The sequence below is a fragment of the Varanus komodoensis genome, unplaced genomic scaffold (assembly GCF_004798865.1).
Source record: "Varanus komodoensis strain SLA01 unplaced genomic scaffold, ASM479886v1 scaffold23, whole genome shotgun sequence".
Taxonomy (NCBI): domain Eukaryota; kingdom Metazoa; phylum Chordata; class Lepidosauria; order Squamata; family Varanidae; genus Varanus; species Varanus komodoensis.
In genome coordinates, this window is record NW_025335627.1 from 14997726 (window position 1) to 15014027 (window position 16302).

Genomic DNA, 16302 nt, shown 5'->3' on the forward strand with positions numbered 1-16302 from the left:
TCTAAGGTCAAGACTATTATCCCCTTCTGGTGTTATCCGCACTGCAGAAGGTCCCAACAAATAAGTAAATTGCAATCCACTGGTTTCATATACATTATGTGATAGATTTGGGGTCCTTTGAAACCCTCACAGGCTGAAGCTGAGACCATAACAAATCTTGGCAGATATGCAATATTCAACATAGAATGTAAACTAAACCCATTGTCTATTGCGGCCCAGAATGCATACAGTTTAGTTCAACTCAAACACTACAATAACAATCAATAAAGCAACCAACTAAAAAGCTACACAAACATCCATGTGAGTTTTTAAAATCTTTCAGTGGCATGATAAAAACAGAGAGCAGTCAGCATAAACGTTCCGTTAAATGTGTCTCCTGGGGCTGTGAATTCCAAAGACTGGAGGCCTGCTCACAAGTACCCATCCAGTGTACTTCGAAAGGCCTCACTATGTGGGGAGGCTCATAAAAAGCAGAGGAGCTGCATTCCCACGTTTGGAGGCCCCCATGGTCTTCATCACTGGTATAAAGGAACCTTCGGATATTCCAATTCAAACCACCCTGAGCTGCAAAGTTCAGAATGCACACTTTGGATTGGGTTCCAAAACACATTGGGAGCTGGTGAATGTGACATAGTATTGGCCAAGCATAATCAGAAAGCTAAGTTCCCATCACAGCAGGATCTGTTGTGATCTGCAAACCCTTTTGTGCCTGAGGCCTTTCATGGGCAGAGCTATGTAGTCTAATCTGGACATGACTGAGGCATGTGTGGCAATAGCCAAGTCTAAGTGGGCTCAACTAGCTCGTAGCTGAAGGTGACCATGACTTCTACTTGGGCTTCCAGGAGGAATGGTGTCTGCTGGAGCACTCCCATGCTGTGAACTGATCCTTCAGGCGGGTGGAGGCAACCCTAACCTGCACAGGGGCAAGCTCCTGTCATTGGATGCGCTTGAGCTGTTGGTCCACATCTAGTGTGCTACTGCCCCAGGCAAGGGTTCATAACTGGCATGGTTATGATGGAAAGGGCACGTATGGCTAAACATCACTAGCACTTATAAGGGCAGAAGATCCAGTTGATTGTTAGATCTAGGCAACCAAATAGGGAAGGCCGTTTCAGTTCAGGCCAAGAGAGCTTTGGCTGTTGGGCAGTGTAGAAATCGAATAAATAAATAAATGATAATAAGTAGCTCTGTATAGCAACAGAACTCATTCAAGTTCTGGCTGGCTTCTGTCCTAAGATTTGCATCAGCAATGAAGCATTCATAACTGTAGGACTAGTTCACTGTCACTCAGTGTCAACCTCTCTCTCCCCAAATCATGGGCAGGTACATTCTGTGCACCAGTGGTGTAAGAGTACAAACGGCACAACATGGAAGTGGCTCTTTTGGATCTCACTACACTTGCGACAATAGCTGCTGAGACTACTGAGCGCACAGGTGCTTCCTCATGGTCACACATTTCCAAATACAGGCACGTTTGTGTTGATGGAAAAAGCTGTGGGTAGGACAGCATGCTTTATCACATTGGATAGCTTGACAGAGTTTGGAAAATATAATCTTTCCCCGAAGCTATTCTTTAGAGGGAGCGTGCAGATAGCTTGTCTTGGACAGCGAGACTTTTCACTCCTCCTTACCTTTGAGCACCTTTGAGTGGTTTTGTGCAGTGTGTCTGCCCCAAATCTCTGCGTGCAACACATAATCTGGATGGGCAACTGAGGCCCTTTCCACAAAACATATGCCAGCATGTTGCTATGTGCCTATTTACAATTCTGGTTTTGTTTCTTCTTTCAGTGGTCTTTCCCTGCTTATTCTCAAGCAGCAGGGAATCAGATCTCTGCAGTTCCAGTCCCTGAAGCATATCAGTGCTGGCAACATCTACATAACAGACAATAGTAACTTGTGTTACTATCACACCATCAACTGGACCAGCCTCTTCAGCACCTCCAATCAAAAGACTGTGATCCACAGAAATAAGAAGGCTGAAAACTGCAGTAAGTATTGCACTCATGAGGAAGTGTGTACTGAAAGAGAGAGCACCAGCAAGCAGTGCTTCTGAATTTTGTAGACAGTGAGTGGTTGTCTACTTGTACAGAAATAAACAACACACACATTGCTTTTGTAATGGCACCAAAGCAATTTTTAATAGAAACGATACTTTTTTAAAGTTAGGAAACTGATATTTATGACATTGTGATACAGAAAATAAAGTAGAACAATCACATGAATATTCAGTATTATTGTATAAATTTAGGTCTGTTCTGAATGTTCTTTAATGAACACTTTCAGCATATTTATGGGGGAGGAGAAAAACCCCAGAGGGCTGAAGAAATTTTTAATGCTTTCAAAGACACATTCTGCAGGTGGAGGATGTAAAAAGGTACCATTCAGAGCCAGTAGCACAAATTTATTCCATACTCTAATGCAAGATTTGCTGCTGTGTGAAAGCAGCAGCAACAATCCTCCAGGGCCACTCTCACCCTTGCAAAGCTCCAGGAAGAAACATAGAAACAGAGCAAGTCAGAAGGGGCCTCCTGAGCCATCTAGTCTGACCCCCGGCTCCAGCTGACTCCGCTCACGACATGCCCACCATGAGCAGGTCTAGCCTATCCTTGAACACCTTCACCAATGTAGCGTCAACCACCTCCCGTGGAAGCCCATTCCATACCCTTGGCATCCTAGTTGTCAGGAAGTACTTTCTGGCATCGAAATTGAACATTGGTTCACTGTGCTTTGCTCCAGTGGAGCATGTCCGGCCCTCCTCTGCAGGGGAGAACAGGTCTCTACCTACCTTTGTGTGACACCCCCTCACATACCTGTATGTCACCAACAGATCCCCTTGGAGTCTCCTCTTCTCCAGGCTGAAGAGACCCAGTTCCCTCAGTCTCGCCTCATATGGCATCCCCTGCAAACCGGCCACCAACCTTGTGGCCCTACGCTGCACTGACTCTAACCTGGCTATATCCTTCCTGTAATGATGGGCCTAAAACTGAGCACAATACTCCAGTTGCGGGTGCACCAGAGTCATATAGAGTGGTAGTAATACCTCTCTCAGTCTAGAAGCCACACTTCTGGCTATGCAACCAAGGGTGGCATTTGCCCTCTTAACTACCGCATCACACTGCTGACTCATGTTTGATCAGCATACTGTTAACCCCATGTGGTTGATGAAAAAATTGAACAGGATCGGCCCCAGGACAGAGCCCTGGGGGACCCCACTTGTCACTGGCCACCATCCCAATGATTCCCCACTAATGGTTACCCTCTGCTTTCAGTCAGTCAACCAACTAATCCACCGGACAGTGCATTGGTCTATCCCAAAACTCCTCAGTTTCTCCACCAGGATATCATGGGGCACTTTGTCAAAGGCCTTGCTGAAATCCAGGCAAATCACATCCACCGCATCTCCTCCATCTAGCCACCTCGAAACCTTGTTGTAGAATTGCACAAGGCTTGCCTGGCAGGACATGTTTTGTGGAAGTCGTGTTGTGTGGCCGCCAGTCTCCCTTCCCTATCTAGCATCACTAGATCTCTCACTATTATGAGCCTTTCCATTGTTTTTCCTACAATGGACGCAAGACTAACAGGTCTGTAATTCCCCACATCCTTCTACTACCCTTTCTGAAAGTTGGGATCACTGATGCCAACCTCTAGTCCTCTGGAACTTCATCCGTTTTCCACGAGGCCTCAAAAATGGAGGCCAGCGAGAATGAGAGAACCCCTGCCAACTCTCTAAGTGCTCTCGGGTGTAACCCGTCAGGGCCTGGCACCTTTGTGATGTCCAATGCCCTGAGGAGCCCCTTGACTTCAAGGGGGGGTGACTCTAATCTGTGCCCCTATGTCCCCAGCCTCATCTAATCTTCTATGTGGATATCCCCCATCCTGCTTTGGGGAGAACACAGAGGCAAAATAGTCATTTAGCATCTGGGCCTGTTCCCTCATATCAGTCACTGGATCTCCTTCCTCCTTATTTAGTGGTCCCACTACTTGTCTCCCCTTCCTCTTCCTATTTACATGCTGGTAGAAGCCCTTTTTGTTGCTCTCGATATTCTTGGCAAGTCTCAGCTCGTAATCAGCCTTAGCCTTGCGAAGAATCCTTCTGCAAGGGGCCTCCTCCTCCCGGTATACCCTTTTGTCTATTTCCCCCAGTGCCCATTTCCTACGGAGGTCCCTCTTTCGTCTAATCCCTCTAACCACCTCCTTTTGCATCCATGGCGGCGCTCTCCTCTGCCTCCCCACCTTACTAACTAGAGATATCGTCAAGGCTTGCTCCTCCAAAACCTCCCTTTTGAGTGCCATCCATCCCTCCTCAGCTCGCTTACCTTCCAGTAACCTATCCCAGGAGACTTTCCCCAGTCTGGCCTTCAGTTGGCCAAAGTTGGCCCTCTTGAAGTCCCAGCTTCTAGTGCTCGACCTGCTGCACGTCCCCAGTCCCCTGATCTCAAAGCAAAGGATGGAGTGTTCACTCACATCCAGAGCTCCCTTAATCTGTGACATGGCATCCTTCCACTTGCATTATAGGTTGAGAGTGGTTGTGGAATAGAAGAAAATCACTCTTCTCATGGAAGCAACACTTGTTTTCAGAAGCTGCTTTTGGGGGGTGGGGAGGGCTGTTGAAGAAGGAGGAATGGTCTGCCACCAGCTCACAGTAGGTACCTATTTTACACCCTTCAAAGCATTATGTTTGTAAGCTGTCCTGAGATGCCAAGGCGTAAGGGACAGCATAGAAAAGTTTTAAATAAAATAAAATATTAAATAAAATATTATTTTATTTATTTTAAACAATAAATAATAAGTTTCCATGCACAGCACTGCTGCGGAGCTCCCCTGGAGCCAGCCAGGTCCAGCCAGGGCATTCACAGCGCCACTGCCACCCCTTCAGCTGGTGCCCTGGAGTGAGTGTGTGCCCAACCCCGCAGCTCTCCCACTCTTTGCACCCCGTTTTCTCAGATGGATATACCCAGAATGCTGCCCTGCCAGCACTATCAAAAGGAGAGCCAGGCAGCTGCTCTAGTACTGGGCATGGATCTTCACTTCTCTCCCCGCCTGTGCAACGGCAGCAGTGGGGCACTAGGGTGGGCAAGCCCACCCATATGGAGGCAGCGACCGGCAGCAGCTGCACCTTGGGGGCTGGCACCGGCTCTGCCAGAGGGCCTGGTGGAGGCAGGCAGTGGATGGAACCAGCAAGGCAGGCACAGTCCCCAGCAGGCCCTGCTGGGAACTGTGGGCACCAGCAGCTGCCCGTACATGCTGGATTCTGCACACTGGTTCTAGCAGCCACCTCTGCAACTTTTTGGGGTGCTTTGCAGTTGCAGGAGGGCTGAGTAGGCAAAGGGATTATTTGTGCCCGTGCTTGGCAGGGTTTAGCATTTGGATTCACAGATCTTTAACAACTGTTCTTAAACCAAACCCTTTCTATTTTGTCTAAAACTGTGGCTTTTCTGCTGATATCTTGTAGGCTTGGGTTGGTGGAGACTTTTGCATCATTCTTATATAACTAGTGGAGGGCCCCACATCCTAGTACAGTGAGTCTTCTTCCTGATTATCTTGATTTTTTAGTGGTCAAGTTGCCATTTCTTGAGCTGATGGGATGGACAGCTTGGGGCCAGACAGAAGGGGTCAGGGTGGGGGAGGCTAAGCATTTACAATGCAGCAAGCCCCTCTGAGTTAAATGGGATCAGTGCATATAGGATTGCAGCCTTAGAACTTTGCTCCCGGGGTCCTTTGAATCACTGGAGCACCTCCCCTGTGTTCCGTCACAGCATTCATGGACTTCTACAACACCTTGTTGCAGCACCTTCATTCAGAGACTTCCAGTTAGAGGGCTCCAAGTGTTGCCAGTTAGAAGGCATCGTGCAGCTATTCAGTCTTCCTCCTTAATGGATTTTATGCCCTGACAGTAACAGTGAGAAAACAAGGGATGATAGTATATAACTCCCCCACCCCGCCCAAATTCTACAGATGAATCAGGGCAATGGCATGATAAAAGCCTTGTTGGGAACCACCCCAAATATGGAGAGACGTTTTTTACTTATATAACTGGAAGAACCACAAATGTTGTGTTAGAATAGTCCTTTCAAACTACATTTACTCGAAGCTTGTATTAAGAACATCAAAGGAAAAATGAGGCTTGATGAAGAATCATTTTTAGGTTATTGTCAGTGATTTCAAAGAAGCATCTACAGCTTGAAGAGCTTGAAAAAAAAAGCAGCAGGGTATGAAAATATAAAAGGAGGACTTGGCATAGCCATTCCTCTCATGCAATTATTTACTGATAATTGAATCACATTTGTCTTGAAAACTTTTAAGATCTAACTGAAGCACAAACACTTTGGTTCTGATCTTAAACATTATTCGGGAGTCGTATAATTCATGGCCCTTAAGCATATACCCAGACTTTAACTATACTAAACTTGATAGATAAAAGGCTTGGATAATGCCAATATACTTTATGACTGAGTCCAGCCTGCACAGATTCACTTGGAAGTGGGGGCTGTCCTCCAAAATCATATACAAGCTTCTATGAAAATAGGTACATTTTACATTCTGTAATCTCTGCTGTCGCAAAATCTGATAGGACCCATTTAAGAAACCTTGGCAGGAAAACAAGTAAACCTAGGAAGCTTTCTTATACTGAGTCAGAACATTGATCCATCCAGCCAAAGGTGCAGCCAAGGTGCTTGGCCAAGGCAGGTTGACCTCCTGTTTGGTTGGCCCTTGCCCTTCGTGGATTATTACCTCTAATAGGGAGGAAATATTGGACTGAGTCCAGAGAGTGTGCTTACAGTTATGGTCACCTCATTCACAGAATTTTCTTCTGGTGGTAATTGAGCCACTCATGAAAAAGCCTAACAGATGAAGATGATGCTAACAGCTGTAGGTCAGTAGCCAGTCTTCCATTCCTGGGCAAGATGCTTGAGTTGTAATCTTTGCAGTGCCCAGGGAAGACCTTCTTTTTTTCCAGGAAATGTAGTCTTTCTATTTCTGCTGTTTTAAATCTTGTATTGCTTTTTAAATCTTTCCATTGTTACTAGGTTTAATTATGCCTTTTACGTCTATCTTATAATGTAATTTAGAGTGTTATTTTCTCATTGTTGCCCGGAACTGGCAGGGAGCTTTGCCTGTTGGGCAGTATAGAACTGCCATAAGTAAGCAAGCTCATTGTTGGCAGCAATGACTAACAAAGGCTCTTGGGGGTTCCAGGCAGGGATTTTCCTACCTAAAGTACACCTGGGACATTTTGGATGCAAGGCATGTGGTCTGTCACTAAAGCCTGGTCCCTGCAATGCTCAGTTGCCCATGATGAATTTAGAGGAATGTGCTGGCTGCACTGAATGAGATTCTATGGCCTGCCTGGTGTACTACAATCTCATCTGACTAGTGCTGTCTTTCCAAGGTTCCAGGCAGGTATTTCCTCCAGCTTACTATGGATATTCCTTACAACTAAGTGGAAATTATTGCATTTTAGTTCAACTTTTAATACTGTTAAAAGAAGAAGGAAGTGAAACTGAAACTCCTCTTTCCAGTCCAGTCCTCCACTGCTTCCTTCATTCACCAGTACCTCTTTCATTTATTTTGTATTGTAGAATTCAGCAAAATAAATGGTAAAGGTAAAAGAAAAAAGAAAGATGATATGTAATTTTGTTGTTAGTCGCGAAGTCGTGTCCGACCCATCGTGACACCATGGACAACATTCCTCCAGGCCTTCCTGTCTTCCACTATCCCCTGGAGTCCACTCCAGCTCATGTAGATTTTAAAGTACCAGTTCATTTAATAGATACGAAGTGATTCTCTCTGTTTGCAAATGTTCTAAAATTGAGAAAATATAGAGAAAAATATGCATAAGGTTTAACTAAGGAAGACTAATAACCATATCAATGTCCATGTGCCATCTATATACCACCCATTCAAATGTTGAAAACATGATTAGATCCTCAATACATCCATTGTAGGAAGTGAACGTTTATTTCCAGTGTTATAATATTTATTTATTTAAAACTTTTATATGCTGTCACCACATGCCTTGGCATCTCAAGGTGGCTCACAGTCCTTTATCAATCAGTAGAGCATAGAAAATCCATTTATGTTGACTGTGCATTAACTTCAAGGAAGCAGATACATAATTTGAAAGGATATGTGCATCAGTAAATCTTAAAGAATATCCCAATACAAAGTTTATCCATATTATAACTTTCTCCCCAAAAATGACAGCGATTGGATATTGCGAAAATGTATGATTCAAAGAAGCATTAGTAAAAAGAACAAAAGAATTTAAGACAAAACCGAAGAAAAGCCACATTGGATCAGATCAATGGTCCATCCAGTCCAGCATTTGTTCACACAGTGGTGAACCCACTGCCCACAGGAACCTTGAAGAAATATGACTCCAAGCGTTCTGCCAGTCCAAGCTCCTCAGCAACTGATTTACACAAGCATATCACCTCTGATAATGGAAGTATCACATAGCCAATAAGGCTAATAGCCATTGATCACCTTCTTGTCCAGTCTCCATAAGAATACCTCCATCAGTTAGTTGGCTTAGACAAATCAAAAGGCATAATAAGTTTGACAGACTTTGAAATTATAATTAAAAATCAAGCAGACCATCCGCCAGGATGAATTTATAAACAACTGCTTAAATATGATATGGAGACTCAACAAGACAACATGTACATGAAGATCTGGATGCAAAATCTTCAGGAAGAAATATCGACTGGCCAGTGGAAAGTCTTATGGACAAAGAACATAAAATTTACCGCATGTCAGGCACTAAGAGAAAATCGGTATAAGATGCATTTCTGGTAGTATATTACCCTGAAAGATATGCAGAAAATGGAGCTATACTGAAGTGGAGAGTTGCTTGAGATTGCAACTCTTTTGAATTGTGTCAAAGTATCTGTTACATAGACCTCACTGATCCAATCTTTTCTCAGCAAATGATCATCTACCTCTATCAAATGAAAATTTTGTTTAAAAGCCACTTAAGCAATTAGCTCATTTAACTTAGCACATGTTTCTGTTTATTTAAATTCTGTAATCCCTTGATACTCCATTAATCTACACTGAACACAGAAAGGTTTTAAAAAAACTTATTATTTACCTTTTACAAATCTTGCTAGTTTCACAGGGATTATCTATTTTTCAATTATACAACATATAATTAATTAATATGATACATTTAAGTAAAAAAAATCAAAACACTGAAAACTAATATAAATTGTATTAACCTTAAAAATACATAAAGTTAAGACTTAAAAAACATGAAAAACAAATTAAAAATGTGCATAATGCCAAGATTTCCCAATATGGTGAAAGTAGTATGAAAAATAAATGAAACCTAAGATAAAAGTAAAAGACCAAGAAAAACTATTAACTTTCTAGGTAAGATATCCCAGCCCTTTTATTTAGATAAAAGTTTGAGGTAGATACAAGATACAAGTTTGAGGTAGACAGACAGACAGACAGACAAACGTGTTATTTGCCTGCAAAACAGTATTAAATATCTTCATTGTTTATAACCAATATTGAATAAATAAAAGAGGAAAATGTTTTAAAGTCTTTCAGAATATTTAAAGGGGAACTGAAAGAAAAAGAGAAATACAAAAAAGCACTGAAATGAAATTCAAAACAAGATCAAATGCCCAGAGCTTTATCTGTTTAAGACAGCATAAATATTGGCAGATAACCAGTGTCTGGATTAAGGCCAATTCAGCCTCTTAAATAGCCATAACAGAAGATTCAATAGACATTTTTATTCTGGTGAGAAAAAAACCCCCATCTTGTCAGGAGATTGAAAGTCCCTCAGTTGATCTTGGGAGATAAAACAGAACCTCCAGATATTTGTTATGGTATTGCAATCCAGTTTCACTTGCCAAGAGTTTAGAGTCTGTAAAAGTCTCTTCCAATCTGAAACTTCCTTTATAGAACCCACAACTTATGATTTTACCATTGTTGAGACCCCCACTCGAGCTGCCCTCTCTGCCTGGTTATATGGAGCAAATATCCTTTAAATGAAGCTCATAGAAACAGAAGAGTTGTAGGAGTCCCCTTTGGACTTTGCCTGGAACTAGAAACATGATAAGCTCATTCAATACTATGCTGGTTATCTGATGGCAATACCAGTATCTCATGCAAAAAAAAATCCATAAACTGCCAAGTAAACCTGTGTAGGTTGTTCCCAAAGGCTGAAGCCACACAAATTCATTTCATATAGTTTGTTCAGTATTAATTGACCTAAAGTTTATTAGAAGTGAATTTTACTCTTATCCTTCTCACCTCGTTCCAGAGAACATCCTCCCCACCCCGCCCTCAGATGCATACTTTCATGTGGCGAGCAGAATTGAGTGTCAGGGAAACTGAGAATGATGCCTCGAGGAGGTGAGAATCTCTCACTAGTTGCTCTCCTGGCAGGATCACTCAAGGCAGAGTGGTCAAAGCTGAGGCACGAGACTAAGGCCCATCCATCCTCTCTGGGTGCCATGGTTACATCAACAGGAGAGACTGGATCTCTCTAATGGGGATGGGGGCAGAGAGGCTCCCGAAGGGCAGCTACTGGGCAGCAGTGCTAGTTGAAGGTGACACTGGTGGAGCACCTTTCACAGACAGTGGCAGCAACCCTCGAGCTAACCCTGGTTAGTACAGCATAGAAGGAAGTGATGGGAAATCACTCCTGAATATCCTTACCCTGAAACCCTATTACTGTGAGCTGGTCACCTCCCTCTTCCTTTCTCCTCTCAAACTGAAAACAAAAGCTCAGAAGCATAGTTCTTTACTGAAGCATGTCTGGTTACAAAACAGTATGGGCCAAAGAGGCCTTCTACCAGAGTGCTGGGATGAGCATCTGTCCATGTAAAGGGCTGTGTCAGAACTGAAACTTCCCCTCTGCTGCTCCCTTTCGGTAGAGCATCCGACTCCACCCTCAAGGTGGCTCTTGCTGCTTGAGGGCCACATGCCATGAATGGCTGAGTCCATGTAATTGGTCAGTCTGTTTCCCCCACTGACAACTGACTGGGTCAAAGAGACCTTGTTGCATCTCCTCCCCTTCTGACCCCAAAGAGCCTTCCTCCCTTTCCAGGGCAGGCAGATTCTCATGAATCTGCACCAGACAATCCTCCTGCGTCAGACAATCTATCTGAGCAGCCAATACTGAGAGAGAGATGGGTGCCCTCTCTACATGTGAGAAAACAATCCAAAATGGAACAAGAGGCAGTGCCAGAAGATGAGACCCCCAGGTCAGAAGCCACTTGGCCAGCCACTGGGGAAGAGCAAAGGGCAAGTGCACACAGTGCTGCTGCTAGTGACACAAAGCTGAAAGGAAGTCCAGGGGCTGACATGCACAGAGGTGAAAAGGAAGTCAGATGCCACGCAACACGTACAATTAGAATAGTGAGTGTGAGAAGTAGGACTCAAGGCAGACTGGAAACTGTAAAGCAAGAAATGGAATGCTTAAACATCACAGTATTTGTGTGAGTGCACTAAGGTGGACTGGAATGGGACACTTTCAGTCAGAGAAACAGAAAGTGTTTTACTACGGAAATGGTACACTCAGAAGAAATATGGGGTAGTCCTAATACTGAGGCAAGACATGACGTAGGCAGTAAGGGGCTATAATGCAAAGTCTGACTGTATAATGTCAATGATAATTATCAGAAATTTCAACACAGAATTTACAGAGCTCAACAGCACTGTCAAGGACAGGACATTTTTCAGGGCATTCATTCATTCATAGGATTGCCATAGGTTGGAGATGACTTGACAGCACATAACAGCAACAACAGAGAATATTCAGGATAAAGATCCTCCTCCAGCTCAGCTTCATTTGAAAATTTCAAAGATTGAATCTGGGACTGTATGCATGCAAAATACCTGTTCTGCCAGTGCATTATGGGCTTCCCATTCCCTCACCATCATACCCAGCAGTTGTAGCATAAACATGAGAGGTAGTGGTCTGAAAACGGCAGTTTGCATAAACTGCCATGCAAGGTAGTAAGATTTCATTGCCTGGACAGATGTGACCTGAACATGTTGGAGAAAGATTTGTCATCAGCATTGTTTGCTTGCTTGCTCACTGCATTTAACTTTATAACAGATGGGCCCTTTTCACTATAAATCACAAACAATTATCTTGACCTCATTATCTTAACAGAAAAAGGCCTAGTTGGTAGGAGATTTCTGCCATGAATGCTGTTTAGTGTTTAGCTGATGCCAGCAACATGGCATGTTGACTCTGCACAGTACCTAGCCGGAGGGGTCCTCTGCAGTTGCATCCATTGGCTGAAAGTCTCGAGTTTGTTCTCAGTGCCGATAACTTTTGAAAGCCTGCCCCCAAGCTGCCCAGAAAACTCTTGGTTACTTCTTCTGTATGGCTAATAGTATCCTCGAGAATTCTTTTCTTGTCTTATAATCTACATGTGGCTCATCTTTGTGGAATGGAAGACTTGATCTCAGCTCTGGGCAGAATAAGCAATGGGTCAGAAAAATGTTGCTGCCTTCTCTTCATTTGTAGAAAGTAATAGACTAGTGTGAACCGGGAAGAGCTAAACAGTACCTAAGTGCTTTGTAGTGCTTCACCAATTCTGTTTTAGGAAGCCACAGCTTCTTCATAAACACCTTCAGTCAATTAAGTTTATAAATCTTTGAGGTCTAATTGACTTTATTCCTGCTTGTTTAATTAACTGAGTAATATTGTTTTGGAACTTTCTTTAATAAAAGAGACCGACAAGCCAAGGTTTTTAATGAAAGATTACTCACTGGTTTATTTCCTATATATGTAGAGAGGCTTCTTTTTTGTCTTTCTTGTGTATAGAGAGTTTATTTCCTTGTCAAAAGTTCCAGAAGGCTCTTAAAAAACTCCAGCCTTGGAAAAAGTGGCAAGACAGTTTAATGAATTCTCCCTATAATCCAAAACATGTTTCAAATCATGTTATTAAACTTGGTTTATTTGTTTGTTTGTTGCAGTAAGTCTGCAAAACAAAAACTGCATTTAATAAATAAATCCATGTATTGTTATCACAGTATTCCTCCAAACTACTTAGAATGGCACACCTTCCACAGCATCCCTTGATGGCAGGAGTGGTACAGTGATTAGACTCTTGCCTGGAACTGGGAACACTCAGGTTTAAGTCCCCACTCAGCCGTGAAGCTCACTGGATGACTTGACCACCCACACAACCTATCCTGTCTCATGGTCATTGTGTGGATAAAATGGAAATGAGAAGGGTTTTGTATGCTGCTTTGGGCTACTTGGAGAAGGCAGACTATCAATGCAATAAACACATAAACATATAAACGGCTAGGAGAGGGCGTGAGTGGCCTAAGGCTACCCAATGAGACTTTTACCTGAGTCAGGAATTGAACCCAAGTTTCCCTGCTTCTTCTAATACACTCCTTCCACAAAAATACCATTTCCTAAATCAGAACACTTGTTCTTTCTTAGAGTGTATCACCTGAGTCCTACTCACCATTGTGAGCCATCCAAATTGAAGTTGTTTCTTGGTTTAGTAGAGCCATAATACTAAATAAAGCACTCTCCCTGCAGGCATGTCCTGGTCACATAAGCAGTTTAATGCCTCACTGCTGTGACTGGAGCCACTGGAAGTCAGTATGCTCAGATACACAGAATGTAATAATATAGGACTTTCTGCCAAAGAGCTGGGGGCAGATGATAGGAATGTGTGAGAAATTCGACCTTTGCCAGTTCCCACACAAGCTGTTGTGATGCACACCCCATGGACTCGTCTGGATTGGAACTTAACTATCCACTGATTGGTGCAGTTCTCAAATGTTGGATGTTTAGGGAGAAAATGTATTTATATCCATATGTAATACACACTCATGAACAACACAGAAACTTGCAGTGGACCCAGGTGTATTCAAGGTGGCTCAAGAGGCACAATTGACATTTTCGCTTGGTATTTGCGATATACACTGTCTGAAGTATTAGCAGTCATAGTTTCACATAACATATTCATATTCATCAGTAAGAAGTGAGGCCAGGAGTTGACTGAGGACTCATAGGAATCACTTGGCCAAAGGAATACAAGTTCTCTAGTGAATCCCTTGCTTTGTGTAATGTAGTTCTTTTGGCATTTTCAGTGTACTTTTAGCAGGCCTGCAAGGAAGGCTTGACAGACTATTGTGATGCCTCAGTATCCCTTTTCCAAAAGTGCAGGCAGCAGACTGAATTCCAGCTTGCTCCAACAGAAAGAGCAAGAGAGGTCCTGAGACTGGAAGAATGCACTGGAGAGCTGGTGGCCTCCAGTTAGAAAGGGTGAAGGCTCTGGGGATGGGCCCTGTGGAAAGTGGCTCCTCCTGCCCTCATGGCTTCTTTCCCTGCCTGCAGATGCCAAGGAGACTAAAATCCTTGACCTGTTATTCTCTAAGGGTGTCCTTCTCTAGGAAAATAGCAAGCAAGCACATTTTAAAAAGGCATTAGGCAATAGGCCAGCCATGCTGCATAGATCAAAAGAGGCATTTGGCAAATGCAGTGCCATGACCAGAGACTGCAGCACAATGATGAAAGAGCAGATCAAGCTGAAGTTGAAGATGGAACAGCTATAGAAAAGTAATAATATGCTCAAGTGCACAGTACACTTGCATGACAGAGATTCAGTATTTTTGTTAATGAGGCACAGCCAGCCATTCTTTCTGATGGCAGGAATATACAGTAGACACTTCTCAATGAGAAGTGACATTTAAATGAGTGGCATTTAAATGAGGAGACATTTAAAAATATATAAGAACATGTGACATTGTGCAGCACAAGAAGCAACAAATAGATTATAAGACAGAAACAGGTAAGGATTTCAAATCTTCCTATGCCTGCCTAGGCAGTTTCGGGAGGCCATAGGAATGTGTCCTTGGTAGGCAAGTTCCATCACCAAATAGACTATTTATTTCCTTTCTGTGCCGCCGCTATACTGCTCATTCTTGATCAACATCTCAGAAAAGGTGCTTTCTGCCATCTCAGGAAGTTGTAACACATTTATTCCAAGAATTCTGCTCCCTAATCATGTACTTTTTTTAAAAAGGAAATTAATTCAGATATGAAGGCATAAGATAATAGCTTTACACAGCTATGTAACACACACTTACACACAACCCCAATTACAGAACCTGAACTTAAAAGGAGAGGTAGCCATAGTAATTATTACTAAATAAGGCCAACGTCATTTGGAAGTCGGGTTTTGTAAATTTCCTCCGAGACTCAATAACAATGAATGGTGGTGGTGAGGCTAGGCAGGCCTCTTGGAGTAGAAATCTTTCCATGTGGGCAGCACCACTTCTTCCTTGCTGTCCTATATTTCTTCTCATGTGGAGAATCCTGCCTGCTTTATTAATTTATTAAGTGTGTGACAGTTGAGTGTAAATCTTCATTCTCGGTTTGAGCATAATTCCTGCCATTTAGTATATTGTAAATGGTCATTCCCCTCTTTATTTTACAGCTGCAGAGGGGATGGTATGCAGTCATTTATGCTCAAAGAATGGATGTTGGGGGCCAGGACCAGACCAGTGTTTGTCCTGTAAGCACTTCATCAGGGGAAGGACCTGTGTAAAAGCTTGTAATCTTTATGATGGGTAAGTCATTGTCTCCTGCACTCTTGCATGCCTGTTTGTGTGTATACATTCTTCCCCACAAGTTTGTTCTTTATCTTGATGTGTATTGATTAATAATCAATACCTGATTGGTATTGTCAACTAATTCTAATTCATACATTCAGGATTCTCCTCTCCCAGAGCAATTAACAGTTGCGGTTGCCTGTTCCAAATGAACTATGTGCTTGGACATCATCCAGTGGTCTGGTGCAATGTCCAGTAGCTAGCCAGGTGTGTCCTTTAAATGGGGAAATGCTGAAATAAAGCCTAGCTTGCGGTGAAGCAGCTAGTGGAGCCTGTGATTTGAAAGGTGGTGTACATGATTTCCTGGCAGAAGCTTTGAATGGGAGGGAATGATGAGCCTGGCATGAAGCAAAATAAGTGGTCAATGTTTGAAAGGAAACTGATGATGAACATTCCAGAAAAATGTAAAATAGCTTGTCAGGTTTTACTGCGTTTTAAGTGGGGGACTGATAAGCAGCAGTACATTGTGAAATAGCTGTTCTGTAATTTGAATATAAAGTGACGAGTAACAGCAGCCTATCTGCCAGAATGGATGCCAACACAGAATCACGGAGTTGGAAGGTGATCTAGCCCTGTTCAGGATGCCATTACAGCATCCCTGGCAGGTGACCATTCCACCTCTTCTGAAATTCCTCCAGAGAAAGTGTTTCTCTCTGCAGTTTTTCCACTGTTGAACATCTCCTGCTCTTA

The 16302-nt window shown here is 43.1% G+C and overlaps 1 protein-coding gene across 8 annotated transcripts in view; it reads left to right on the top strand.

Moving 5' to 3' along the window:
• Nucleotides 1-16302, top strand: part of ERBB4 (erb-b2 receptor tyrosine kinase 4) — a 935345-nt gene that overhangs the window by 696801 nt on the left and 222242 nt on the right. For all 8 annotated transcript variants that reach the window (XM_044432044.1, XM_044432045.1, XM_044432049.1 and 5 more), the window contains 2 exons: nucleotides 1789-1988; nucleotides 15438-15570. In XM_044432044.1, the coding sequence (XP_044287979.1) occupies nucleotides 1789-1988; nucleotides 15438-15570 (333 nt within the window). The remainder of the gene's footprint in view (nucleotides 1-1788; nucleotides 1989-15437; nucleotides 15571-16302) is intronic.